Genomic DNA, 27,901 nt, shown 5'->3' with positions numbered 1-27,901 from the left:
GGCGGGCGTGCGGGCGTGCGGGCGTGCGGGAGCCGGGCGCGGAGGACCGGGCCGGGGGCGAGGAGGCGGCATGGAGCGTCTGGCGCCCCGTGCCTGCCTGGCCCTGCTGTGGGCTTGTGTGCTGGCCGCGGCCGCCGCGGCGCAGGGCAAAGAAGGTGAGTGTGCGCGCGGGGCCGCCCGGGTCCGCAGCAGCCCGGGCGGCCCGACCCCGGGAGCCCGAGCCACCCGGAGCCCCGCGGGGTGACGCGCGCAACTTTGGAAACCGACCTGGCGCCTCCCAGCCCCGGCGTTCCGGGGTCGGGGGGGCGCGCGCTGCCTTCGCGACGAATCTGGGACCCCAGCCCGGGTTACGGGGCTTCCAGGGACTGTGGGGTTGCGGCCGGGCGCGCGGGGCTCCGAGGCCGCCGAGAAGGGGCCGCGGTGCCGGCCACGCGGTCGCAGCCCGGGCGGCGCCTTCAGGAACGCGTCCCGACGGGGGCGCGAGGGTCCCCTTGGAGAATGGGGTGTCTGAGAGGGTTTCCGCGGGCTCAGTCTCTTGGTGACCTGTCCTCACTCACCCGCTGGGTCCGATTTTGCCGAGAAGCATTCCTGTGGAGGCCCCTCGTTTTGGGGAGGGGGCTCTTTGGCCGGCTAGGAGCCCCCTGCGGAAGCCCCTGCTCCCTGAGGGCTTCTCCACGCCCCCTTTTGCCTCCAGGCGGGCAGGACAGTGCAGGGGGAGTTTCGGGCCAACCTGCCCACGCAGAACCACCCTGTCTTCCCAACCGGCATTCCCAGGCTCGGGGGTCAGGTTCGGGGCCACGAGTGCGGACAGGAAGTCCCAAAGTCAAGCGTTCTGAGCTAGGGGTGACTCAGAACGAGGAAATGCGGCAGGTGGGGGCGCGGTCTCTCGAGGTGTGGAGCCGTCACCCCAGGGCCACCGGGGAGTCCGGGCATCCGGGGGTGGGGGACTGAATCACCCACCCCCGCCCCAGCGCTCCCTGAGCGGCGCCGGGTGAGGGGCCCGCAGACTTTGCCCTGGGCGGGGCAGGTGTGTGGATGGGGGCGTTGCCCCTCAGCTAGGGTCGCAGAGAGGATGGGGACTCCCGTCCTTGGCCCAGGACCTTCCTGTCCACCCAGCCGAGGCCGGCTTCGGTTTTCAACGGTGAGAACACGTTTTTCCCCCGTCGGCCTGGGCAGAGCGAGGCTTCCGCAGGCTCCAGCAGGGGGAAGTGTAGAGGAAACCCCAGGCCTCTGAGAAGGTTCCTTGAGCCTTGCTTTCTTTTTCTGTCTCCCAGACTGGGGTTGGAGGCTTTGCTTTTCCAAGTTGGGAGCCAAAGAGGCCAGAGCTGGAGCTGGTGGAGGTGGAGTGGGGCAGGGGGTGCATCCTGTCCCAGTTCTTGGATGGGCCCGGGCTCCTGGTCCCAACTTGCAGGAGTGGGTGGCAGGGATTTCTGTGATCCCCAATACTCACCACCCCACCATCACCCTCCAGCTTTTGGTCCTCCCCCTTCTTGGGGAACTGTGCTTGGAGAGAACGGGAGAGACAGCTGGAATCCCTATAGGCTTTTCTGGAAGGCTGTCCTGGGGGCGAGGGGATTAGGCAGAACCGACACTACCCCGAGCTGCCAAGCTGTGCCTGGAGTCGTCTGGTGCTTGGGCCCCATATTGCCCCCTCCCCAGCCTAGATGACTAGCCACCCACCCCCTCCATGGGATTGAGGAGGAAAAGGGTGTGGGCTGGAGGGTCCTGGGATGGGGGAGCATTTTTGCTTAGGCTCCAGCAGCCCCTGTGGATGACTCCCTAGATGTGCCCACGGTGGTGGTGGTGGAGGCAGGCAGTGGTGATGGCCCAGCTGGCAGTTGCTAGTGGGTTTTGTTCTTTGGTTTTCAGGCTGAATGTGGTGGATCTGCCTGGGGCAGATGGGAGTGGGGTGGGCAGAGAGAAAGACCACATGCCCCTTCCACCCTTAATCTAGAAGACCGCTGCTCACATCCCTTCTCCTTTCTCGCCCCCTCCTTGTGGGCAGAGGAGCCGGGATGTATTTGGAGTCCCAGATGGAACCTGTTAGATTCTCAGCAGCCACTGAATCTGTCTTCCTTTTGCAAATGGGGAAACTGAGGGAGGCCCAGGCTGAGCCCTTGCCAGCCAGGGCCCTCTGCACAGAGAGGGTCACATCTGAGCATCTGGCTTTTTGAGCTGCTAGAGCCCAGGGCCCCTTGTGTTGTGGTTTCATGGCCGATTTTCCGAGGAAGCAGAGTCTCTGGGCACAGATGCAGTGGTGCCGATGAGGTGGCTGATGGGAAGGGGGCTGGAGAGTGCCCAGGGGCCCTGGAAAGTCCTTGGCTTGCTTCTGTAATAGCCCAGCTTGCCCTCTGTCCTCTGCCCTTTTTTCTTTTTTCCCCACAGAGGCCCTTGCCTCCCCCTTTTCTTTAGGAATTAGCTAGTTTTGGTGAAAGAGGGATGCAGGGAGCAGGGGGGTACCTCCAGGTAGTGCTGTGTTCGAGTAAAGAAAGCAATATGGACCCCTAAGGATGACGTCTGTCGTGGAACTGGAGGCAGAGAAGGGGTGGGGTGAGGGACTGAGGGCTCATGGATGGGCCCTGCCTAACCAGGGCCTCTCAGTGAAGGCTCCAGGGGCGGCCAAAAGGCTCCCAGGCCCCCACCCCTTCCAGGGAACCAGAGCCCTCAGTCCCTGGAAGAGCTTAGGGAGAGAGAGAGCCGCACCCTGGCTCCTGTTCCTGTTCCTGGTGATCGGTTCTAGGGAATTTCCTGGGAGGGGGCTATGGCTGGAAGCCCCCAGGGGAGGCCTCCTTCCTGTGTGAAGGCTTCTTTTCTTCTCCGATTGAGCCCCGTGATACTTCTAGAGCCAGGCCTGGGGCTGGAAGGGGAGTGCACTCTGGGAGGGGTGGTGGGGTTCCCTCTGTGCCAGGTTAACCCTTCAGAGCCTGAGAGCTATGAGCCCCCTCCCTCGGGGGCATGGACTGCAGCTTCATACCTGTCTGAGGAGGAGGGGATGTGCAGAACTAGGCGGAGGGGCACTCACGGGGGTCCTCCCACCCACCCAGCTGGAGCCAGGAACCCCCAGATCCCTTCCTTTGTAGCCAGAACATTCCATCTGCCAGTGGGGTTAGTGAGTTTTCCGAGCCTGGGCCCTGGGCATGTCCGAACAAATCCGTGCCCCTACCCCACCCCCTCCAGCCACCCTCCTCTATCCCCATAGCCTTGGGACAGGTGCCACATCGGATTTCCTCTTGCCGGTCTGGGCTGCCGGGCCCTTCCTAGAGAGATTTGGCTCGGGTCAGCGGCGGGTGGTGGTGCCTCCCACCAGGGGAGCAAGGCATTCAGACCCCAGGAGAGGATTTCCAAGACCCTCTCTGTCCCCCTCACTCTGTACCCATCCGTGAATCAGGCCGTGTCTGTCCCCCGTCTGCCCGGGCTCCACCCTTAAAGTGATTCTTCCAAGTCCTAGTCTTGAGGAATGCTGCCTCTTGAGGACATATTCTTCATGCTCCAGGGTCCAGAGGAAGTGTGCTCAGTCCCTTCCCCCTTCCACCTGAGGATTCTTACCCTCTGAATCCGGGGACTTTGCATAGGGCTCCATGCCTGAGTTTCCCCAGCGTCCCTGCCCTCTAGGGAGGGTGGCACCGCCTGGAAGCTACCTGGACTTTACTTGGAAATGAAGGTGGGACCGTGCTGGGGTCTTGGGTCATGGCTGCAGCCACTGAGCCTGGCAGAGAGCCAGAGGTGGACTGACAGGTGCTGCCCAAGGGCAGGGCCAGACCTAGGGAAGCCCCTGGCAGTGTGTCCCTCCCCCGGGCTCCAGATGGCTCTCTGGGGACAGCATGGTCCTGGCACCTGATCCCTCTTGGGCCTGGAAGTCCCCTCTAAAGGTTTCCATCTCTGTTCTACCAAACACCCCTGGTAGGGCAGTAGCCAGGGGTCAGAAAGACGTGGCAGGCGGACCACTTTCCCAGGGAGGGGACCTTGCCAGCTGTGTGTATCTTGGGCCTCTCCTAGAGGCCCCTATGGGTTCAGAGCTTTATCCTGCCTGCTCTGTGGCTTTTGTGGTGGGGAGATCAGTTTCCAGACACCCCCGCCATCAGTCCCCCCCTCTCCTCCCTGGAGCTGTTCCCACCTGTTAACAGCCCTCCCTTCTTGGAGTGCCAGGAGACGTGTGTGTACATATGTGTGCTGCGTATGTGTGCGACGTGGCCTGGGTGGGGTTGGGGATGTTTTGTGCTGGGGGTGGGGGGGGATGTGGCAGGAGCAGACATGGGCGCCCCCCAGGCCCACATGCCTGCTGAGGGGCCTTGTTTCAGGAAGCAGACGGGGCGGCGTGGTGTCACTTAACCCGCCCCAGCTCTCTGCCCAGCTGCTGTCCCCCTGCTGGGCTGAGCTCTGTCCTGCTCTGCCCAGCTGGGGGCAGACCGGAGGGGGGTGGTGTGGTTGGAGCTGTGGCCTGGGAGACAGGGGGCCTAGTCCTCACCCAGCCTGTTGCATAACTTTGACCGGGTCCCGTCCCTTTCCCAGGTCCCTACTTCCCTGTCTGTCGAGGGACAGGTCTTTGGGATATAATGACCCTGTATAGTGGGGTCTCTTTCTGAGAGCTGAGGAAGCTGTCAAGGCTCCTGGGGGGCTCTCAGCTTTCCCACCATGGCCTGAGCCCTGGAGATGCCCCCGAGCTAACTGGCCCTCCTTCCCATCTCTTCCAGTTGTACTATTGGACTTTGCCGCCGCTAAAGGGGAACTTGGCTGGCTCACGCACCCATATGGCAAAGGGGTAAGCCTTCAAAGTCAAGTAGGGGCACGGGGATGGGGAAACTGAGACCCAGTGAGGATGGGGTCAGCCTAGATCAAATAGCTCAGCCAGAGATCGAACTCAGGGTCCCGCTTCCCACACCAGGCTCTGCCATCCAGGCTGGGTAGGCTGGGGGTTGGAAGGTAGGGGAGGGACCTGAGAGGCAGAAAGGACTGGGGAGACAGCTGAAGGCCCTCCCAGAGCAGTGGCCCTCGGATGACCCAGTGGGCCGAAGCTCAGAGGACCCCCCACCTAGTTTCCTCTACCTACCTCTTGGGAGGGTAAAGGTTGAAGGTTCCCTATCTTCAAGGTCCCAGCCCAGAAGGTGAGAGGTAAGGGAGAGACAGGGAACAGTGGCTCCCAGGTCCCATAGCCCAGGAAACTGGATCTAGTTCCTTCCTGCTGGGCCTCTCTCCCTTCTCCACCGGCTGTTACTTCCCCTTCCTGCTAGGGGCTGATTTGTTTTGCCTCATCCCCACCCAAGTTTCCTTCCCTCTGTCCTGCCCTACTGTGACTAGGATTGGTGGACAAGACACTGGGATCCTTTTCCCAGCCTTGTGTGATTTGGGGGAAGATACTGCTGCTCTCTGGGCCTCAGTTTCCCCTCTGTGTAATGGGCACTTGCTGAGTTTGTCCGGGGGCCCTGAGCCAGGGAGAAGTATGTTTCTTGGGGGGGGGGGGGGGTGCCGTTCCCACTGCTGGCCAGCTCTGCGTGAGTCAGGTGCCTATCCCTGGCCACCTTAGCCCTGTTCAGGCCTGAGATGTAGCTCTGTAGATTTCCAGGATCCTAGAATGATACAGATCACCTAATCCAACCCAGTCATTATACAGAGTGGGAACCTGAGGCCCGAGGGCATTCGAGAGGGGCCTTGGGCAGCGTCATATAGTGTAGTCCAGGCCTCTTTCCCCAGCCCCTCTGCTTTTATTCATTCATTCACTTGTTCGTTCAACAAATATTTTCCTGAGCACCTACTCTGTTCCAGGTAGGCTCTGGGGTTACATAAAAGAATTAGGTGCAGTCCTTGCGCCAACGAACTCAAGAGTCTAGTCTGGGAGCCAGATGTAGGTATCAGCACGTAGGTTCCAAACGCTGTGATTAAGGGGGTCTGGAGACTGAGAGGCAGAGGGGGCACATGGCTGAACCTGAACAGTGGGGCATCATCCTTTGTTTTTGACTTAACCCTTTCCCCTGCCACTCACACCTGTACACACACACACACACACACACACAGTAGATGATGATGATGATGATGGTGACACTGGCTGCCAGTGTGACAGTGCACTTCTTCCCCACACCAGACAACGTGCTTGGCATTTCGTAGACACTCTGTCATCTATCCTCACAGCAATTCTGCGAGGCAGACCTTGTCTCCCTCCTACAGACGCAGACTTGGAGGCTCAGAGAGCTTAAGTGATCCACCTGCGGTCACAGGGGATCCCCCCAGACCCCACCCCCGGCTCCCAGTCCATATAGAGGGACAGGCCGCAGCTCAGCCACTTGCAGCCTGTGAGGACGAACTTGAAGCACCTCTCTGGGCTTCAGTTTCCCACCCCTTTGGCGAGAACTATAAAACAGCATCCCGATGCCCCGCTGTGCCTCCTGGGCATTGCCTCTGGGCCTCAGTCTCTCCTCGGGCGCCTGCCCACACTAACCTGTCGCCCCCACCCCCCGCCCCCCTGCGCAGTGGGACCTGATGCAGAACATCATGGACGACATGCCCATCTACATGTACTCTGTGTGCAACGTGGTGGCCGGCGACCAGGACAACTGGCTCCGCACCAACTGGGTGTACCGCGGCGAGGCCGAGCGCATCTTCATCGAGCTCAAGTTCACCGTGCGAGACTGCAACAGCTTCCCGGGGGGCGCCAGCTCCTGCAAGGAGACTTTCAACCTCTACTACGCCGAGTCGGACGTGGACTATGGCACCAACTTCCAGAAGCGCCAGTTCACCAAGATCGACACCATTGCGCCCGACGAGATCACGGTCAGCAGCGACTTCGAGGCCCGCCACGTGAAGCTGAATGTGGAGGAACGCTCCGTGGGCCCGCTTAGCCGCAAGGGCTTCTACCTGGCCTTCCAGGACATTGGCGCCTGCGTGGCGCTGCTCTCCGTCCGCGTCTACTACAAGAAGTGCCCCGAGCTGCTGCAGGGCCTGGCCCGCTTCCCCGAGACCATCGCGGGCTCCGACGCACCCTCCCTGGCCACCGTGGCTGGCACCTGCGTGGACCATGCCGTGGTGCCACCTGGGGGCGAAGAGCCCCGCATGCACTGCGCGGTGGATGGCGAGTGGCTGGTGCCCATCGGTCAGTGCCTGTGCCAGGAGGGCTACGAGAAGGTGGAGGACGCCTGCCAGGGTGAGTGACGGTACAGGGGTGGCAGGAAAAGCTGCTGGGGCGGGGGCTGTGGTCCTGGCTTCTAGTGTCGGCTCTGGGCCTGTGAGATCCTGGTAAGGTCATCCCTGCTCGGACTCTGACGCGCGGAGGGGTCCGTTAGAGGAGATCACGAGAGCCTTCCTGGTCTTCGGTTTCCTTATTTATGGTCGGGTTCACTCATTCACTGAGAAGGGACAAACTGAAAAACAGGAGACTGTGGAAGGTTATGAGCAAGGATTCGAGGACAAGAATGCCTGGGTTCAAATCCCAGCTCTACGTTTAGCTGTGTGACTTTAAGTCAGCTTCTTAACCTCCCTGTGCCTGGTTTCCTCATCTGTAAAGCGGAGACAAACATAGTGCCCACCTTGTGGGGTGCTTATGATAATCAAATGACTTAATGCTCGTAAAGTGCTTAGGTCAGTGCCTGACACGTAAGTGCTTTTAAGCGTGGTTGTTATTTTTGATTCATCCCACAAGTACAATTTCAATATCTACCATATACCAGCGCTGTGGACCCATGATGCAGTCTCTGGACCTCGTTCCATCCCTGTTAACTCACTGCATGACCTTAGGCAAGTCACTTAACCTGTCTGGGTCTCAGGCCGCTCTCTTGTACACGGGGTGAGGGAATGGGACCCAGGATTCCGTCCCCTGGCTGCACATGAACCACCTGGGGAGTTTTTGGAAAACGTGTGCCTTGGGGTAAGAGTGGAAGGGAAGTGTGAGATCTGACGTTCCCCAGGGCCACGGTCCCAGGTTCTCCTGATGAATCTTCTACTGCTGACAAATGGAACCCAGAAAGGGGCCAATTGTACTGGACTCTGTCTGGGAGCGGGGCCTGGGCATTTGTGAGCTCACATCGGGAGGCTGTGGCTTGGCATGGCCAGGGCCTGTGACAGCGGAAATCTCTACAGCAACGTGGAATTTTTTTTCAATGGGTGACTTTTTCTAGAAATCGCTGTGGGGCAGGGCATTTGTGGAATGCAGGCCAACCTTTGGAAGGCCAGCTCATCCTCTCTCTCTGGGAATTTCTTTGCTGAGATAAGCGGGGTGTTGAGAAATTGGGGTTTAGGTGCCTGTAGTTATACGTACCCACCGGGTGATCTTGGGTAAATCTCTCTTCATCTCTGGCCTAGAATAGGAAGGCTTTTTACTTGTTTTTTTAGCTACAGATCCTGCAACACACGAAGTAGGTTGAAATGTCGGAGGAGACTGAAGCCTTTTCTGATCGGCTCCATTTGCCTCTTAAAGCCTCAGAACCTTGCTTAACACGCTCTGTAAGCCCCTGGATAAGAAGTTCCTTTTCTGGCCATAAGCCTCCCAGCTCCCCTCTGCCGTCTGAGTCTCTCTTCCTTAGGCGGCCCCTGCTTTAGGTGACCTCGAGTGCACACTCCCAGTTTCAGACAATGACTGCGGGGTGGGGGGGGCCCCGAGGCAGCCCAGTGGGTCGAGCAGGCTCCTCCCACATGACATCCTCACACAAGAATGCGGGGGTGGGGGGGGGGTGGTGAGGGGCAGCTGAAAACTTTCCACAGGCTGGTGATTCAGGCCCTGCAGAGATAAGTGGACATTGGGGTTGGGGGTGTTCTTTCCAGCAAGGCGGGGGGCAGCCTTCCTTCCCCTAGAGGCGGGGGGTCAGGGTTCTGGCAGGCTTTGTTTGTGAAGAGCTGGATGGGCCCCCGGGTAGGGAGGACTGGTTTCCACGAGCAAATCTTTGACTTTCCTGGTGGATCCTTCTCAACCGTGAGCCGCCCGGAGTCCTGGATTTTCTTCCTTGAGACCCCTCTACCACAATTAAAATTCCCTTCGGTGTGGTCCAAGGGCCACCGTGTGGCTGGGAACCCCCAGCCTGGCTGCTCTTTATCCCTGCGGATGTTCTCAGCAGCCCCTGACCACGATGCCAGTGGAGAGAAAAACAGTGACTCCTGTAGACAAGTGATCTTCACCGGCAGGTGTGAGCTAGGCGAGCACTTTATCCGAACACTTGCTCAGTCCGGCCCACCTTGAGGAGGCTGAGGCTCAGAGAGGCAAAGAGACTTGTCTGGAGTCACACAGCTAAGGCGTGTGGTCGTATCAGGATTTGAATCCAGGTGATGCTGCAGCTCCCGGGCCGGAGGATGGGCCGGGAAATGGGGCGGGAAATGACCAGTTCCTTTGGAATCCCTGACTCAGCTCCTGGCCAGGAGACAAGCTCTCTGGGTAGTCCCTGGATGGCGGGTCCTGGCACAGGAGGGAGGGTGATCGGGGGCTGTTACTAAGCACACTGCAGGAGAAACAGAGGCAGGTGCAGGGCCCGCCCTCCCTGCCTGGCCCTCCACAGCGCCGTGGACCCAGATTCTCCCACTGGGGCTTTTACTGATGACAGATGGAGTCCAGAGAGGGGTGTGGATTCCCTGAGGTCACTGAGCACCTGGCCCAGGTCATCTTCAGAGTTCGCTCCTTTTCAGGGTCCTTTCCCCAGGAAGCTTGGCACTCAGGAAAGAGTTAAATGGACAACGGCAGGGAGGCACCTCCCAGGTGCTGTGATCGGACAGGTGGGCACACTGCCCAGAGAGCTTTCTGAGCTATGTCAGGAATGAGCCAGCTTCACTCCGGTCCCCCGCCTGCCCCCAGCCCTGCCCGGGGTGGGGGTGGGGGGGGACAGTGGAGTCGCTCAGGCTGACCGTCATCTCCCCCGGGGCGGCTTTGTCTCTCCTTCCTGTGCTGGCATCGGCAGCCGAGCTGCTGGGGCCCTGCCTGGCGCCTTGGCCGTGGGCACTGCCGGCCAGGTGAGCAGGTGGCCAGCGGCCTTGGCCAAAGGCTCAGCCTAGCAGCTGGGAGGCCAGAACTGGAGGTGGGCGCCGTGAGGAATTCCTTCTTTGGAGGCTCCTGCTCCTTCAAGGGGCCCGGCCCCCTGGGGATGTCTCCTGTCTAGTTTCCCTGTCACCCGGTTCGTAGGGACACCCCAGTCCGGGCACCAGGCTGAGCATTTCACATGGTTTCCTTCAGTCTTCACAAGCCCAGAAAGGCTGAGGACTTTAGCTCCATTTTATAGATGAGGAAACTGAGGCCCAGAGAGAGGAGACAGTGACTAGTGACCAAAAGAGCTGGCAGCTGGCATGAGGAGGGCAGTGTACTGTGCCCAGCTCGCTGCCCCTGGCATGTGTCCTACCCATAAACGATACGAACTTGGCAAGTCCCCTCTGGGCCTCATTCTCCCCATCTGTAAAATGGGTGGGTTGGACCCCTGCCGATCTAGTGATCAGAGTCCACCTCCTGTGGACTAAGAACCTGGATTGCTCGGGCAAGCTGTTGACTGGGTGACCTCACCTCGTGCAGCAAGGATCAGGGTCCTAGTGCTGGCGTCCTGAATGACCCAGGCCTAGGGGGGGTGGGGGTGGGGGGCCCAAAGTGGAAGGGAAGGCATCCTCTGGGCAGGAGATGGCTCTAGTTACGGTGGTCTTTGGGTAGGGTGGCCCCAGGCTGTGTCAGGGGCTGTTGGCAGAAGCCCTGCTTAGTCAGGACATGACTGATCCTCAGGCTGGCCGCTCTGTGAGCTGTTGACTCTTGGGCACGTCCCCTTCCTGGGGAGTGCCACCGGGCCTGATTTCTGTGGTTTCCTCTGGCCTGCTGGGTGGGAGCCACGGATGGGATGGGATGGGATGGGATGGCCGCTCCCCACCTCTGTGCCCTGCCTGCCCCGCCCTCAGCTCACACAGGGGGCAAATTCACACCCCGGCAGCTCAGTGGGGCGGCCCCTCCCTCCCTCTCCGGAGGTAAGTGGGTCCCCTGAACGGAAGGAAGGAGGCAGGGAAAGCAAACAGAAGATAAAAGGCTGGTGGTGGGGAGACAGCAGGAGGCGGAGGCTGGCGGTGGGGGGAAGCCAGGCTTATCTCTGGCACGGTGGAGGAATGTGCCTGAAGATAATTCTCCAGGGTGTGTGTGAAAGGGGCAAGGTGCTCGCCAGGGGGACATCCCCACATGGGGCTGCCAGAGCCTGCTGGGGAGTGAGAAGCCACCGCGGTCTGGGGCCTGGGGCCTGGGGCCGACATTTCCCCTGGACGTTTCCCCTCGTCGGCAGGGTCCATGACTCCTGGGTCACCATTTGCTGCCCGTCAGGGCAGGAGACAAAGTCCACGCGCTTTCCCCCTGAGCCTCGGGGAGGTGACTGGCCCCAGGTGAATTGCCACTATGACCTCTTGACCCCGTGACCTCGCCACTACCAGTTTGGGAGGTGGTTGGGCCTGGGGGGAGGGGCTCTGCCAGGGGCTAGATTTGCGTCACTCCAGAGGGTGTGTGTCCCTAAGTCACTCCACGCTGCCATCTGAGAGGCGGGCACTGGGAACTGGAAAAACCGGGGTGCCGCTCTGGGCGCAGCCACCGTGCCCCAGTTCCCCTGCTCGGTGGGGCCCGGGCCTGCCGGGCAACCTGCACCAGAGAAGCTCTCCATAGGTGTGCGTGCCAGGGCCGGGCTCTGGCGCCGGGCGGGTGGGCATCCTGGTGCCCCATCCCTGCAGGGCCTCCGAGGGCACTGCAACCCTACTCACTTCCGTGGCGAGTGTTTAACGTACACGTCCTAGGCTTTGCCATCTTCGCGCGTTCATTCGCTCATTCGCCTATACCCATCCATCCGGTCAACAGACGTTAGCTGAACACCTACTGCGTGCCAGACCCGGGGCCGGGCCATGGGACGCATAGAAATGGGACTCTGTACCTGGTCTCCAGGAGCTGCCGGTCTCAGAGAAGATCCTCATGTGAGCAGAAATCATTTCAAATGGAGCACGAAAGCCAGGCTGTGAATTCCCCTGAAGCAGAAAGTGTTTATCTCTCTCGCTATCGTATCCCAGATTGTGCCAGACACGTAGGAAGTGCCCAACTTCTATTTGGTAAACAGAAGATTGAGTAATAGATGCCCTAATGGGGCAGAAGAGGGCCAGAAGTTGGGCAGTCTGGGACGGCTGTGGAGAGGCGCTCAAGCTGGGTGTTGAGGGATGCATAGGAGTTCCCCGGTTGGCTAAGGGACCCATGGGTGTTTGTGTATGTGCGAACCCGCAGTGCGTGACCCCGTCCCCACTTGCGTGTCCAGAATGCCAGGAAATCTAACCAAGTCAGAAAGACGCGGGGGCTTGTTGGTCGGTGTCCTCCGTGCAGATTCTGGGGCGCCCCCAAGCACGGGCACACCCTCCAGGGCCCCCGAGGACAGCCCCTCGTAGTTGTGCGGCTGGAGGAGGGGGCAGCACATTCCCGTCAGGCAAGTACTTGCCCTGTCGATGCTGCCTCTCCACTGTATTATCTGGCATATCCACAGCGGAAATCTCTCCAAATTCCCTCTTTCCTGCCGGCAGCAGTCAGGCCACCCCCGGGCTCTGGGGCCAAAGAATGGAAGCTGACTCTTCCCCCCACCCTCCACCTTCCTCCTCTTGGCATAGGGCTGGGGGCGCTGGGGAGCAACCGCCCGGTGGGGAGCGGGGGCACGGGGTGGGGAGGGGGGGTTGCAGGTGGCTAACACCTTCTGGGTAGAACCAAGCCTGAGCTGTGGGGGTTTGTGGGCCCCTCCCCGGCCTGAGGGTCTGGGCCGGATGTTCTAGGGGCCCCCGAACATCCCCACTCCATTGGGCCCAGACACCTGGAGCCAGTACTTACCCAGTGCACGGGCCCCTCCAGGGACAAGTCAGGGCACTTGGGGGAGTGAAATCCCAGCATAAAATGGCCCAGCTCTCTGGAATTTCAGTTTACTTGAACATTTGGGGGAGGAGAGAGCTATTTTTGTGATGTAACAGATACATAAGGAGGAATGCAAAACGCACGTGGATTTCTGAAGTACAGTAGGAGGCTTGGTTCCGCAGCCAACACTCCGGGCTCGATGCTACCTTTCCTTTGCATTGGCCATTATTGTGCCCAGGCTGAGAAAAGAGCTTTGTCAGGGAGGTGCCTTCCCCCCCCCCCCCGCTGCCCCCGTCGCCCCCCAATCCACTACCCTCAGCTGCTCTGAAATTAGTCTTGGGATTTTCTGGCTGTTGAAGCGGGTCAGGACTCATCTCCTGTCTCTTCGGGCTCCTTTTAGAAAGGTTGATTTCTCTTTGTGCTAAATCAAGATGTTTGTGGGAGGAGAGGGGCTCAAAGTCGAGTGTCCTGGGTTTAGGTTTTGGTTTCGTGTCTTAGGAGCTTGTTGACCTTGGACACGTGGCCTTGCCTCTCTGGGCATCAGACTCCTCTCCCCGAAAGTGGCAGGAATGATACGGGGCGCCAGTTTAACAGGCTGGTGGTGGGGACTAGGAGTGTCAGATGCTTGCTGGGCCCAGGAGCGGCACACAGTAGGTGCTCAGTCAGCGGTCCCTGCTAGTGACTGGGGCTCCAGACTCTGCAAGAGCGGGAGTTGGGTCCCAGGCCCCCTCTGTCCTTGACGAGCCCCCTGCCCTGCGGCCTGCGCCCTTTCAGGGCCCAGGCTGGGGTTCTGACGTGACAGCACGTGGAGGAATGGGCTGCCAGCGTGCCCTTGGAGTCCTGTCCCCTGACTCCCAGTCCTGCTCCCCTCCTCCTCTCACACAGGGAACGGGACAAGGAGGGAGACTCTGCCCAAGAATTTTCTTGACCGTGCGGATCTGACCGTGCCATTTTGCTCTACACCAAACCTTCAGTCCTTCAGTGGCACTCATTGTCCCTAGGATAAAGTCCTGGCTCCTTGGCCTGGCATTAAAGGCCTTTCTCAGTCTGGCCCCTGGAAACCTGTCAGCCTTAATGCCTCCTGCCCCCACTCGTACTTTCTGTGTTTTCTGTGTTAGTCCTGCTCTTTCTCGGCCTGACCCTCCTCCAACACCCCTGCCCCACTGAACTCCTACTCAGCCTCTAAGCCCCAGCTGAACTGTCCCCACTCTGACTCCTCAGACCTTAGCTCTTGCCCACCCCAATGGCAGACATTATCGTGTGTTCCTGTCCCCTGAGTGCAGGGGCTTTGTCTCATCTCGGGGTTCGTGCCACAGAACAAAGAACGTGGCACTAAGGTGGGAGGTGTCTCAGGACATTGTCCGCAGAATAAGCTGGAGGGAGGTACAGTCATGGTAGGGCTGTAGAAGAGGTTGTAGGAGAGGGTGGTCCCACCCCACCCTGGCCATTTGAGCAGCTGCCTAAGCCCTGGGCTGCCCTGGAGAGTGGGCCTCGTGTCTGGACAGCTTCCTGCCTAGGAAGCCAGGAGGGGGCTTGGGGCAGGAGCGGGACAGGCTGGTGGGAGGAAGAAGCCTCTGGAGTCAGGTGCCTGAGCCCCTAGCCGGCCTGGCCAGGACAGGACCTTCCCCCCAGAGGGAGGAAAAGCTGCTTCCTGGCGGCCCTCGTGAGTGGCGGAAGTGACTCGATCCTGGAGGCAGCTCCACGGAAGATGCCGGGGGAGGGGGGGAAGGAGGGGACCGGCCTTTCCTGCTTCCTGGTGGGCCAGCCCCGGAACAGGAAGGCAGTCGGGTCCTGGGGTGGGGGAACACCTGCAGGGGTGGCATCCTGAACGGGTGTGCCTGGCTGATCAGCCGAGATGGTGGTGAGAGTCCGCCCACAAGCACCAACGGTGTGGATGTAGTTACTGCCCTGGGCAGCTTGAACCTTAGGTGGGGACCCATCAGGCTGGTCTGCACAGATCAAAGGAGAGGAGGCAGGCGGGCAGCACGCTCTGTCCGGGGCCGAGCCAGGTGTGAGGTCGGATTCTCGGGAAGCCGAAAGGGGAGACGGAAGCCTTGAACGCCAGGCTCAGGTGTGGCCCTTGTTTCGAGAGCAGGTGGGGAGGGCGCGGAGGTTCGCAGCACAGGGGCGAGGCACTCGTTGTAATTTTAATTTAATTGTTTTAAAATTTAAATCCAAGTTGGTTAACATGCAGTGTAACAATCACAAGATGTTTCTCCAGAGAGAAAACAGGCCCACAGGGGTGTGTTTAGCAACTTGCACGGGGTCCCCTGGCAAGGTCCCACTAGAGAAGCCGCTGAGGGGGTGAACTGTCTCTCCCTGTGTCTGCCAGCCTGCTCCCCTGGATTCTTCAAGTCCGAGGTGTCCGAGAGCCCCTGTCTGAAGTGCCCCGTGCACACCCTGCTGTCCCCCGAGGGGGCCACCTTCTGTGAGTGCGAGGAAGGCTACTTCCGGGCACCGCAGGACCTGCCGTCGATGCCCTGCACTCGTGAGTCTTGCAGCGGGTCGGGGAGGTTGGCCGGGGGCGCGTGGCGTGCCGGTTGACACGTCCAGGCTCCCGGGGTCTCAACTCTGCCCTCTGTGCAGGCCCGCCCTCCGCCCCGCACTACCTCACGGCTGTGGGCATGGGCGCCAAAGTGGAGCTGCGCTGGACGCCCCCCCAGGACAGCGGGGGCCGTGAGGACATCATCTACAGCGTCACCTGTGAACAGTGCTGGCCCGAGTCCGGCGAGTGCGGGCCCTGCGAGGCCAGCGTGCGCTACTCCGAGCCGCCGCACGCGCTGACCCGCACCAGCGTGATCGTCAGTGACCTGGAGCCGCACATGAACTACACCTTCGCGGTAGAGGCCCGCAACGGTGTCTCGGGCCTGGTGGCCAGCCGCAGCTTCCGCACTGCCAGTGTCAGCATCAACCAGACAGGTGAGGGCTGGCCCGGCTGTGCCTCTGAGGCCATCCGGGATGTGGGCGGGGCTTCCGGAGGGTGGCCACCCAGGGTGCAGCTGTGTCCGGAGACGGGCAGCAGCAGGTGGTTAAAGTCATAGTCTGTGGGGTTGCTTCCGAGCTCTGTGACCTCTCTGGGCCTCAGTTTCCTCACCTGTAAAACGGGAGTAGTAAGAATAGAGTTATTGAGAGGATTCAATAAACTGTTATATATGAGGCTCTTAGAACAGTGCCCAGTCCACAGACAGGTTATACCAAGAGTCCCCTGTCGCTTTACTTTATTATTTATGCACTCGTAAATATTCGTAGGGCACCCCGAATGTGCCAGCCCGTGGGATCCAGCACCTGCGGCTCTGTGCTCTGGGGCTAGAAGTTAAGAATCCCAGCTGGGCGGGGAGGGGGGTGCCTGGGTGGCTCAGTCCGTTAAGCGTCCAACTTCAGCTCAAGGTGATGATCTCGCAGCCCGTGAGTTCGAGCCCCACGTGGGGCTCTGTGCTGACGGCTCAGAGCCTGGAGCCGGCTTCGGATTCTGTGTCTCCCTCTCTCTGACCCCTCCCCCGTTCACGCTCTGTCTCTCTCTGTCTCAAAAATAAATACACATTACAAAAATTAAAAAAGAAAAAAATAGAAAAAGAAAAGCCCTGAATGAACCAGGGCTGTGGGTGAGACTGGGTCTGGGTGCACTCACCCCCCTGCCCCCCACCAGCTCCTCACACCCTTCCCCCCTGCCACCGTCCTGCCCAGAGCCCCCCAAGGTGAAGCTGGAGGGCCGCAGCACCACCTCGCTGAGTGTCTCCTGGAGCATCCCCCCACCACAACAGAGCCGTGTGTGGAAATATGAGGTCACCTACCGCAAGAAGGTAACTCGAAGGGTCGGGGCTGGGCTGCAGGCAGGGGGACTGGCTGGTCAGAGGTGCTTGTCACATCCTGCACATGGGGACACTGCGGCCGGGGGTTTTCCCAGCAGTCACCTCTCCCAGGCCAGCACAGCAGAGTGTTGTGGGAGAGAAGACACAGTGCGCTGGAGTTTTCAGGAGAGAGAGTCGGGATGCAGGCAAAAACCTGGTCTTGGGGGCGCCTGGGCGGCTCAGTCGGTTGAGCGTCCGACTTCGGCTCAGGTCATGATCTCACAGCTCGTGGGTTGGAGCCCCGCGTCGGGCTCTGGACTGACAGCTCGGAGCCTGGAGCCCGCTTCGGATGCTGTGTCTCCCTCTCTCTGCTCCTCCCTGCTCATTCTCTCCCTCCCTCTCTCTCTCTCTCTCTCTCTCTCTCTCATAAATAAATGAACATTAAAATAATTTTTTTTAAAAGGCTGGTCTTTAAAAAAGCCTGACCCAACCTGGTCAGACAGACCTAGGTGTGAGTTTTGGGTCGTGCACCTGCTGGCTATAACCTTGTGTGACTCACTTCGTTTCTCTGAGCCTCGGTTTCCTCGTCTGTAAGAAGAGTGTCGAGTGTGCTAGAGAAAGTGAGCCTCCTTGCTAGGCTGGGCTGGGAGTGGTCTCTGGCAGGCTGATACCCCTGCCCTGCCCTCATCATCGGCCCCTCTATCCGTGGCCACCCCCAGGGGGACTCCAACAGCTACAACGTGCGCCGCACCGAGGGCTTCTCCGTGACCCTGGACGACCTGGCTCCGGATACCACCTACCTGGTCCAGGTGCAGGCGCTGACGCAGGAAGGCCAGGGGGCCGGCAGCAAGATTCACGAGTTCCAGACGTTGTGTGAGTTGGGTACCGGGAACGTGGGCCCTGAAACAGAACAGGTGGGACATCTGGGAGGAGGAAACGGATCAGAGAACTTAGCAATGCCCCCCTCCTGGTCAGCCTGGGCCTGGGATAGCCCTGTGTGGGGGTCAGCCGCAAGTCTGGGGAAGGGGCGGAATTGAGGGCTGGGGGCGGGGGACCAAGGACGTGCATTCAGGGCAGTATTGTGAGAAGGAGGGACGTGGGGTCCGGCATTGGCAGACTCGGTTCAAATCCCGTGTCACCGAGAGAGTCCCACACACCTGGAAAACTTACTGTTTTCCCTGGGGAGGACCTATCATTTGCCATCTATGAAATGGGAATAAATATTCTCATGCACCGTCACAAGTAAAAGCATCCAGCACATGTCTCGGGTCCCTCAAGTGGCCTTTGGGTGCAAATCCAAATCCACGGCATTGCCGTGACTTGGAGCGTGGCGGACTCCCTTGACATCAGCTGGTTTTCCCTGACAGCCACGGAAGGATCTGGCAACATGGCGGTGATTGGTGGTGTGGTTGTTGGCGTTATCTTGCTTCTGGTGCTAGCAGGAATCGGCGTCTTCATCCATCGCAGGTTAGTTGGAGCCCCGCCCGGGCTTCCCAAGGGCTGAGGTGGGACGCAGAGGGGGCGGGAACCTCAGTTTCCTGTCTGGAAAATGGGGCTGATGGTAATCTAATCCCTGCCTCCTGGGGGCTGTGAAGAGGCAGCCAGCCGTAAAGGGCCCAGCACAGCGCCTGGCACGCCGCAGGAGCTCAGGACGTGGCGGTCGTTATCTTTGCTCTTGGTAGTAACGGTGTGTCCACACTTCCTCTGGACACGCAGGCAGGAAGCTCTGGGAGCTCTAATGAGGAAAGCCCTCATTATGGCCACTTAAGGGGCCATTATGGGGCGTAGATCCCAAGGAGCGAGCCCTGCTTGCTTGCTCATTTCCTCCCCGCCTCTCCCGCTGCCTTCCCTGCACCCTCTCCCTGCTGAGCGGAGTGCTGAGCTCACCAAGCGCCCAGAGGGGAGCAGGAGGCTCCTGGCCAGAGCAGGTCGCTGACCTCCCTGTGTGTTTGGTTCTCCGGGGGTTTCTCTCAGGAGGAAGAGCCTGCGGACCCGCCAGTCCTCCGAGGACGTTTACTTCTCCAAGTCAGGTGAGAGGCAGCACCTCTCCATGCCCCTCCACGCCCCGCCCCGCCATCCCCGAGCTCTGTGGTGGAGAAGGGGACAGCCTTGCAACCAGGGCTCTGCAGTGGGCGGCTCAAAGGGGCGGGGCCAGGAGCTCCGTGGTCACGTGGCCTCCTCCCCTCCCGCTTGGGTGACCCCTCCCCAAACTGTGACCCCGCCCCTCCTGCTCCCTTCCAGAACAACTAAAGCCCCTAAAGACATACGTGGACCCCCACACATACGAGGACCCCAACCAGGCTGTGCTCAAGTTCACCACTGAGATCCATCCATCCTGTGTCACGCGGCAGAAGGTGATCGGAGCAGGTGAGCGCGGCGCCCCAGCAGAGGGGCCTGGGACCCGGTTGGGAGCGCTCGATTCCCGGGGCTGACGGGGTGCTCCTCCCACCTTGTCTTCCTTCAGGGGAGTTTGGGGAGGTGTACAAGGGGACACTGAAGGCGTCGGGGAAGAAGGAGGTGCCCGTGGCCATCAAGACGCTGAAAGCCGGCTACACAGAGAAGCAGCGGGTGGACTTCCTGAGCGAGGCCAGCATCATGGGCCAGTTCAGCCACCACAACATCATCCGCCTGGAGGGTGTCGTCTCCAAATGTGAGGGCTGGCACCAGGCTGGAGACGGGAAACCACCACCCACCCACCCCCCACCCCCCACCCCCCACCGGGCTGGACCACCCATGGCAGGGGTGAAAAGGGGCTGCTACCAAACGGGGGCTCGGTCCGTAGCTGTGCCCACCCCCACCCCCAGCGGTGCCCCCTGTCCACGACTCTGGCCACCCCCTCAAACCTGTGTCCACCCTCTGCAGATAAGCCCATGATGATTATCACTGAATACATGGAGAACGGGGCCCTGGACAAGTTCCTTCGGGTGAGGATGTGGGTTGGGGTAGGTGGGGGGTCCAGGGCTGGTGTGCCCGGGGTGCCCCGGGGGGCTCGGGGGCTGGTGGCTGAGGGCCTGTCCTCTGGCAGGAGAAGGACGGCGAGTTCAGCGTGCTGCAGCTGGTGGGTATGCTGCGGGGCATCGCGGCCGGCATGAAGTACCTCGCCAACATGAACTACGTCCACCGCGACCTGGCCGCCCGCAACATCCTCGTCAACAGCAACCTGGTGTGCAAGGTGTCCGACTTTGGCCTGTCCCGTGTGCTGGAAGATGACCCCGAGGCCACCTATACCACCAGCGTAAGTGCTGGGGCCGCTGTCGTCCCCGGGGATGAAGGGCTCGAGGGCGAAGCGGCCTTCACTCTGGGCACCTGGGCACAGCCCTCAGGAGGCGAGAACACTCTAGGGAGCGTGGAGGAGGGGTCCTGACTAAATCTGGCCTGGCTGCCGGAGTCCTGGGGCTGGCCAGAGGGGCAGTAGTGACCGGGCCTGGGTCCCCCACAGGGTGGCAAGATTCCCATCCGCTGGACGGCCCCGGAGGCCATTTCGTACCGCAAGTTCACCTCGGCCAGCGACGTGTGGAGCTATGGCATCGTCATGTGGGAGGTGATGACCTATGGCGAGCGGCCCTACTGGGAGCTGTCAAACCATGAGGTAGGCCCCCTCGCCCTGCCCGCCCTCTCCTGAGCCGAACTGAAACCCTTTGCCTGTTTCTGAACTCCAGCGGCTGGGCAGAGAAGAATTTGGGGGGCTAATCTTCGTCTGGTGCATTCAGTAAATGTTTATTGAGGGCCTAGTATGTGCCAGGCCTTGTGCTGGGCTCCAGGCCCAGTCCCTGATTATAGTCAGTGGAAGGACAAGGAAACAAGCCGATGGAGGGGGGGGGGGGGAGGGTGTCTGCGTTCCTGCGTGTGTGCACCCGCGTGTGCATGTGATATATGCGTTTGTGTGTGTGCGTGCACATGCCTGGTGCCTCACGCAGCCTGGAGGCTGAGACACGGAAGGGGAAGGAGGCGTGCCTAGCTCCTAGCTGAAGGAGTGTCTCCTATAGATGTCCCCAGACTGGAGGGAGGCTGGCTTCAGCCTGGGGCGCCCTGGAGGGTGCAGGGTCAGGAGCCCCTTCCTCCGTGGAGCTCTGGAGACAGACCCTTAGCACTAGCCCTCTGTACCTCTGAAAGTTGTGGTCTGAGTCAAGAAAGGAGGCCCATCCCCTCTGTTTCTGGGGCTCCCCTTCCCTACTCTGCCCACCTGCATGTACGGGGCCTTCTCGGGGATCCTGCCCACATCTGGCACCTGTGAAGGCACGCCTGACCATCCTGCCTTCCCAGGTGATGAAGGCCATCAACGAAGGCTTCCGGCTCCCCACCCCCATGGACTGCCCCTCCGCCATCTACCAGCTCATGATGCAGTGCTGGCAGCAGGAACGCGCCCGCCGCCCCAAGTTCGCCGACATCGTCAGCATCCTCGACAAGCTCATCCGAGCTCCCGACTCCCTCAAGACCCTGGCTGACTTTGACCCCCGGTTAGTTCCATATCCTCTGTGCATGGCGGCCCCTACTTTTGACTCCTGAGCCGCTTCACTGCAGCGGCCGGCCAGGGCTAGCGGACAGGGAGCTCGGCACTTACACGGGGGCTTTACTTACACCGGACAGGGGCTCGGGTAATGCTGATGGACGCCATCGACATATATGGGAAATGTGTTGGGCAGTGTGCGCCGTGCCGAACATGTTTTAACTCATTCAAACAACCGATGAGATGGGTCCTGTAATTATCCGCCTTTTGTTGATGAGGAAGCTGAGACAGGGCGATTAAGTGTTTTATGTGCTGGCAGGTGGCCAGGCTGGGGCTGTGCCCCCAGGAACCTGAATCTTAACATTTCATTATTTTGTGGTTATTGGTGGTGGCGTTGCCAGCGGGGGTAGAGGGGGGCAGCGGGAGCCGTGAACGCTGAGGGCTCGCGCCGCGCCAGCCTGTCTCCCTGAACCCTGCCTGATCTGGCTTCCCCGTTGCCCAGGTAAGGAAACTGAGGCACGGGGCAGCTGGGCGAATTGCCCAGGTTTAGGGAGCAGCAGGCTTGGAGCCTGGATGCGGCAGTCCCTCACTGGCAGGTGGGTGCTTCCTGTTGCAGCGTGTCTATCCGGCTGCCCAGCACCAGCGGCTCAGAGGGCGTGCCCTTTCGCACGGTGTCCGAGTGGCTCGAGTCCATCAAGATGCAGCAGTACACAGAGCACTTCCTGGCGGCCGGCTACACCGCCATCGAGAAGGTGGTGCAGATGACCAATGAGTGAGTCTGGCTCCCCCACCTTCTCCCCACCTCCCCACCGCTCCCCCTTACTCTCTCTTTCTCTCTTGGGGGAGAGAGGCTTCACAGGAAGGGCAGAACCAGGCCGGCAGCCAGCAGTTCTGGGCACTCGTTCCTGGCTACCCACCCCCCCACCCCTCGCGCCCCTCCCTCCGTCTTCCTGCATCTTTTTTTTCCAGAATGGGAAAATAATAGCAATTGTAATAAGAGCAGTGTTTATCGAGGGCTGACTATGCACCAGCTGTGAGCCTGAGCACTTTGAATCCGTGTGCATGCCAGCTCGGCAGGTGGGTCTTGTCAATGTTCCCGCCAGACATGTGAGAAAAGGGGGTGCAGAGAACGGCAGTGACTTGCCCAGGGTCCCATGGCCACTAGGGGAGCGGCAGGATTCCAGCCCTGGCCAGTGAGGGCCCAGAGCTCAGGGACCACGGAGGGCATTCGTGGAGGAACTGAGGTTCAGAGAGGTCACGTGGCCCACTTCAGGGCACACGGTCTGTAGCTGGGAATCTGGGGGAAAGAAAGGCTTGTCTTCACAGCTGGCGTCTCCTTGAATTTCCTGATTGCCTTGTGAGTAGATGTTACTACTTCCCCCATTTAGCAGGTGCGGAAACCGAGGCTGCCAGGTTATGTAGCTTGCCTAAGGTCACACAGCCAGGTAGGGGCAGCATTCCTGCCCAGGATGCCGAAAAGAAACGGGCAGAGCCCTTGGACTTCACGTCTCCCCAGGTGGTTGACTCTGGGCCTGCAGTCCAGCCTGACAAGAAGTGCCAGTTGCCCCGGCCCTGGCTCAGGGCACAGCCCTGTGTCAGGCCGCCCTGTGGGAGCTCTGCTTTCCCCTCCAACATCGGGGAACTTTCCCGGCATGGCCTTGGCTCGGACACCTCTTCCTGCCCCGGCGGGGAGAAGATATTATCCTCTTAGCCTTTTGTGCCTCCAAAAATAGCATTAGGTCCCAATAGCCCAGCTCGTAGAGGGTCCAAGGTCAGGGCCGGAATGGGCCCTGGGGCTGGGAGGTTTTGGGAATCACACGGAGGGGTCAATCTGGGCCTCCCACAGTTCGGGGTCACAGAAGTTCTGGGATCTGGGCCTGAGCAGGAATATTCTCCAGGGGCTTTGAAGACCGCTCAGCTGGGCTTCTGATGGCTGGTCACAGCTTCTTCAACCAGGCCACGGCCCATCCCAGGGGACGGGGAATCAGACAGGGACAGAGCTGGCCGGGGGGAGGCCTGGAGACGAGGAGAGAGGAGACGGGGCCCAGGAGATTTTTGTTGCCAGCCAGCGGCAGGGTCCCAAGCTCGGGCTGTGCAATCACACTTTGGCTTCAGGCCCCACATCTGCCGCTTCCTCGCAGGGGACCTTGGTCAAATTAGGGTCCATCTTTGGGCCTTGGTTTGCATTTCCCTGCTGTACAGATTGCATGGGTGCAGTTCAGGTGACAGCACATGGCACCCCGTAGGGGCTTAATCCACATCACTCTCCTCTCTCCTCCACCCCCTCGCTTTCTGCCTGAAGCCTGTGGGCAAATGCCAGGGTTCCTGGGCCCCCTCCTGGAACAGCCCCTTTGCCCCTCCAGGGGCTCCCACCAGGGACAGCACAGATTCTCTTGTGGGTGAGCAGAGCTGAGGGCAAGGTGAAGTGCTTACAGGAAACACATGTTCTTAGAAGCTTCCCGAAATAGCCCGGGGTGCTCCTTGGCCAATTCCTTTCCCACGAGCAGGGACAGGGCTATCTTGGATGGAGGGAGGCTGTGTGTATGTGTGTGTGTGTGCATGTGTGCTGTGTTTTGAAAGGCCTGAATAAAGGCAGGAAGTCATTCCATGCTCCCTCCTCCTCCCACCAGCTCGGTGGTGCTCAGAGCTCAGGCCTGTGTGACTCACCACCATTGCCTCCTTCTTGATTTCAAATAAATGAAATGAATGGGGATCTTAGAGCACTTTTTTACCCTGAGGGTTGTGTCTACACATGCCGTGAGTCCCGGTGGGAGGCGGTGAGCTGGTCTCAGAACTCAGCACTTTCCCCGATGGGGTCGGGGTTTAGGCTCCAGGGTCCCTTCCCTACCCCACTCTGGTCCCTCCCAAGGAGCTGGCTTGTTCTCCTGCGGTCCCACGGCGGCCACCTTTTCTCAGATCGAGCATCCACCACACTATCTTGGAGTTGCTCGAGGGTCTAGCTAGACTAGTGGTTCTACACGTCTTTTGAGGAACCAAGGAAGTAGGGGACGTTGTGCCCCAGGAAAACGCCCTGTCCCGTGTCTGGGGTGACACAATACAGCTTTCTGTGACGGAGGCACAGGCTGATGGGGCTTATGGTCTCTTCGTGCCCTCAGCGTGGCCTTGTGCCGACGGACTGTTTGCTGAGGCCACGGATCATTCACATGCGAGGCTCCAGGAGCCCTCTCTCACTCTTTGTGGCCAGGCCAGCACACAGTAGGCAGGGGAGGTGTGGCCTTTGAATTTCCCAGGACCGGGGTTGGCCTTGAGAGACCTCAGAGGAGAGGTAGCCCCCGTCACGTGTCTCCCTACCCCCATGATGAGAGTCGATGGGAATGGCAAGAGGGAGACTGAGGCTGAGGCAGGAACAGGCTTGGGATGGTCTACAAAGGCCACAGGCATCAGCGGGTCTGTGATTCTCATCTTTTGTGTCTCTGGTTAGCAAATGAGGCAGGGAAGGTATCGGGGTCTCTTTTGTGTTGAAAGAGGACGGAGCTGGGGTGGGTGGCTCAGGAGCGTCTCACCAAAGCTTCCCACTTTACATATAAAGAAACTGAGACCCGAAGACAGGACAGGACCTGCTCAAGGCTTTGATGAAGTCTGGGACTAGAATTTGGCCTCTTGCCTCCCAGCCCAGGGTTTTTGTTCCCAGGTGGGTCTCGGGAACAACCTCCGTGCCCACCCTGTCAGATTAACTACACCGATTTGGGAGAGGGGCTCAGGGCGGCCCCAGGGAACTGGCTCCGTGTCCCCCAAAGCAGCCATTCATTCATTCAGTAGGTACTCCTTGAGGACCTACTGTGTACCAGGCCTGTCCTGGAGCCCAGAGGACTAGGTCTCTGTCGGAACCCTCCGAGTGCTCACATAACCCCCTGATTCTTAAACCATACGTCAGGGTCTTTGGGACTCGATAAAATGTAGACTCCCTGCCCCACCTGGAGAACTTCAAGGTCCGTGAGTCTGGAGTTAGGCCCGGGATCCTGCCTTTTTAGTAAGTGCCTCCTTCCCGGGTGATCCAAGTGCTTCCCTGGGAGCACACTTTGAGACCTGTAGGTGTGGGGAACGCAGCGCTGCGTTTTCGGCACCCTTAGCTGTTTCGGTCAGAATGGCCCGCGGTGCTTGGTCAGGACGTTCTCCCAGGTGTCGGACTTCTGGCCTTCCTGCCATGGTGGGAGCAGCCAGCCCCTGTTGGAGGTCCGTGAGCCACCCTCCCCGCGCCCCTGGGTCTGCCCTTCCCCGCTCAGCACTTCTCCGAGGTCCCCCAGAGCCTGTGGGAAAGTCATGTCTCCGGAATTGCAAACAGGAGCTCGCACCATATAATTAGTTTCATTTACAGCCAGGAGACGGCCCATAAAAACCTGGGTGTTTTCATGGGTTTGGGCTGGTGGGTGCGGGTGGTGGAGGAGAAAAGTCCCAGAGTGAGCAATAAACATCCTGCTCCAGGGCTCCTGGGAGCATAAGTGGTTTTATAAGAGGATGGAGAGGCATGGAAGGGGGGGCGGGAGGGGGCTGTGGGCTCCTGGGCACGTCTTTCCATCTGGCACCCATGCCGCTTTCCCCCTCTCTGCCACCAGTTTCTGGGGTCTGCCAGCCTCCGGCTAGGTACTCATCCCCTTTTACAGGTGAGGAAATTGAGGTTCCTAAAGGGAAAACACCTGCCTCAGTGCGACCAGGTCACCTGACTGGTGACCCGCAAGCCCCTCCCATTGGGAGCCGGCAGAACTTTAACCTTCGAGGTCCCGCTGGGAGCGGTTCCTGAGTTCTTCCTCAGTTGTTAGCAGTGGGCACCCGGAGGGAGGAGGGGTGAAATAAAGCGGTGGCTGGGAAGAGACCTTGGGGGGAGAGCTTTGAGTAACACCCCTAGAGGGTCCCTGCCCCCTGCCCCCGCTCCCCTGCAACTGATGATGGTGTCGGTGCTGCCTGGGGAAGAGGACAGACCGAGAGTCTGGTTCGCGGCTTGTTCAATTTCCAGCTCTTTCCGCCTCCCAGCTGTGTGACTTCACCTCTCCGAGTCTCAGTTTTCTAATCTGCAAAATGGAGATGTAAAGAGCACCTGCCGTACAGATCGTTGTGCAGATTTGATTGGGGGGTGGGGGAAGCTTCTAGAGTTGGTGCTTCTGTTCTTTATGGGTAGTTAAGTTTATTTATTTATTTATTTTGGGGGGGGCAGGGGCAGGGAGAGAGAGAATCCCAAGCAGGCTCTGGGCTGTCCGCACAGAGCCTGACGTGGGGCTCGAACTCACCAGCCGTGAGATCAAGACCTGAGCCGAAATCAAGAGTCGGACGCTTAACTGGCAGAGCCCCACAGGTGCCCCCAGAATCAGGGCTTCTATCGGTTTCTTAACTTTGTCGATGTTAGTGAGCTTTCGGGATGTAGAACCTCCCGTCGGGCCTCTGCCCCCTCCGTGCCCCCCCTCTTCTCCCCTACCTCTCCCCAGCCAGCCCCTAACTCTCTCCCTTCCTCACCCACAGCGACATCAAGAGGATTGGGGTGCGGCTGCCCGGCCACCAGAAACGCATCGCCTACAGCCTGCTGGGACTCAAGGACCAGGTGAACACAGTGGGGATCCCCATCTGAGCCCCGGCCGGCCTCGAACCCCCTCGGCCAAGAATACTTGAAGAAATGGAGTGGCCTCTCGGCCTGCTCTGCACTGGGCCACCAGGGACCTTATTTATTTTTAGTTATTCCATATGGATGCCACCCTGAGGCCTCTGCTGGGGGGGGTGGTGGTCTTGGACGACACCTTGGCCTAAACTGAGGAGACGCTCAGGGACCCCGAGCTGGGGGCCTGTTCATCTACGAAGGACAGACTGCCAAGCACTTAGCAGGCACCCCCATGGCCCCAGCACCCCCTGGGGCAGGAGCCCCGCCAAGGCATTCAGACAGACACACAGGACATTTCCGAACTGACCTCCCCTTTGCTGTCTTGGGAGGTGGAGGGGAGGGGTAGCCTGTGGCCGTGTGAACAGGGTACCTCAAGTCCCACCCACGAATGAGAATCAGACAGCCAGCAAACTCAGCCGGGCAAGATCCACGGTGGTTCCCCTGTCCCTCTGGTGCCTTCCTCAGCCCCCCAGGCCCTGTCCTCAGCCCCAGCGGGCCAAATCTTGCTTCCCGGGGCCCTCGCAGGATGCTTGGTTGTGTTGAGGTTTTTTTTAAATATATATTTTATATTTTGTGGAGAGTATGTGTGTGTGGCAGGGGGCCTGGCCAGGGCTGGGGACAGACGATGGCCTGTGTCAGACATTCCCAGGCTGGGGGCCGGTCCATCCGGTCTCCCTCCCCTTTAGACAGCATTCACTACTCTGTCAGTGTTAACGATTTTGTTTTGTTGGGTATTTTTTTTCGAACCTTAATTTATTATTATTTTTTTTATATTTATTGTTAGGAAACGACTTATTTCTGCTCTGGAATAAAGTTGCAGATGGTTCAAACTGATCTCGGTTTTGAGTCTTTGGGGGGAGCCGTGGGGGCGGAGAGGCCTTCCGTGTTGGAAGCTGGGGGTGGAGAGTTCACTCCGAGCGCTTAAACAGAGCTTCTTGTCCAAGGCACACGCCGTGAAAGTGTGGGAGTGGGGGTGGGTGGGAGGTGGGCAGGGGGCCAGGGAGCAGGGAGCTGGCCCTGCCGAGCCTGGCCTCCACGCCAGCAGGCCTCTGTCACCTTTGATCTCTAGACTTCTGGAGGGCTGGGAGGCAGGAGAACCATGAGAACAGCCACCGCCTCCCTCCCACACGTCTCTGGAGAGAGCTCGTTGCAATAGTTTCTTCCACCATCCACGTAGGGCTCTGAGGTTTACAGAGGCTTTCCACGAGTTTTGGCTTGTTGGCACCTCAGCACTCAGATTTTGTGGCAGAGGAGGAGAGGAGAACTGA

General features: G+C 59.7%; 1 protein-coding gene across 1 annotated transcript; it reads left to right on the top strand.

The window, feature by feature from the left end:
• On the top strand, nt 1-27,467 carry EPHA2 (EPH receptor A2). The gene is made up of 17 exons (XM_045035142.1): nt 1-155; nt 4,692-4,759; nt 6,463-7,132; nt 15,126-15,281; nt 15,380-15,712; nt 16,478-16,593; nt 17,301-17,454; nt 17,949-18,048; nt 18,556-18,611; nt 18,823-18,948; nt 19,046-19,231; nt 19,444-19,505; nt 19,607-19,816; nt 20,021-20,170; nt 20,845-21,038; nt 21,645-21,800; nt 26,501-27,467. Exons 1-17 carry the CDS (start codon nt 71-73, stop codon nt 26,604-26,606), a joined length of 2,928 nt encoding a protein of 975 aa, XP_044891077.1. The 5' UTR covers nt 1-70; the 3' UTR covers nt 26,607-27,467.
• The last annotated feature ends 434 nt before the right edge of the window (nt 27,468-27,901 follow it).

Source organism: Felis catus, chromosome C1 (assembly GCF_018350175.1).
Source record: "Felis catus isolate Fca126 chromosome C1, F.catus_Fca126_mat1.0, whole genome shotgun sequence".
NCBI lineage: Eukaryota > Metazoa > Chordata > Mammalia > Carnivora > Felidae > Felis > Felis catus.
This window is presented reverse-complemented; position numbering and strand designations above follow the sequence as displayed.

Coding starts and splice junctions, on each gene's coding strand:
- EPHA2 (XM_045035142.1), top strand. CDS start 71: ATGGAGCGTCTGGCGCCCCGTGCCTGCCTGGCCCTGCTGTGGGCTTGT. Junction 7,133..15,125: donor GGTGGAGGACGCCTGCCAGG/GTGAGTGACGGT, acceptor TGTGTCTGCCAG/CCTGCTCCCCTGGATTCTTC. Junction 21,039..21,644: donor CTGGCTGACTTTGACCCCCG/GTTAGTTCCATA, acceptor TTCCTGTTGCAG/CGTGTCTATCCGGCTGCCCA.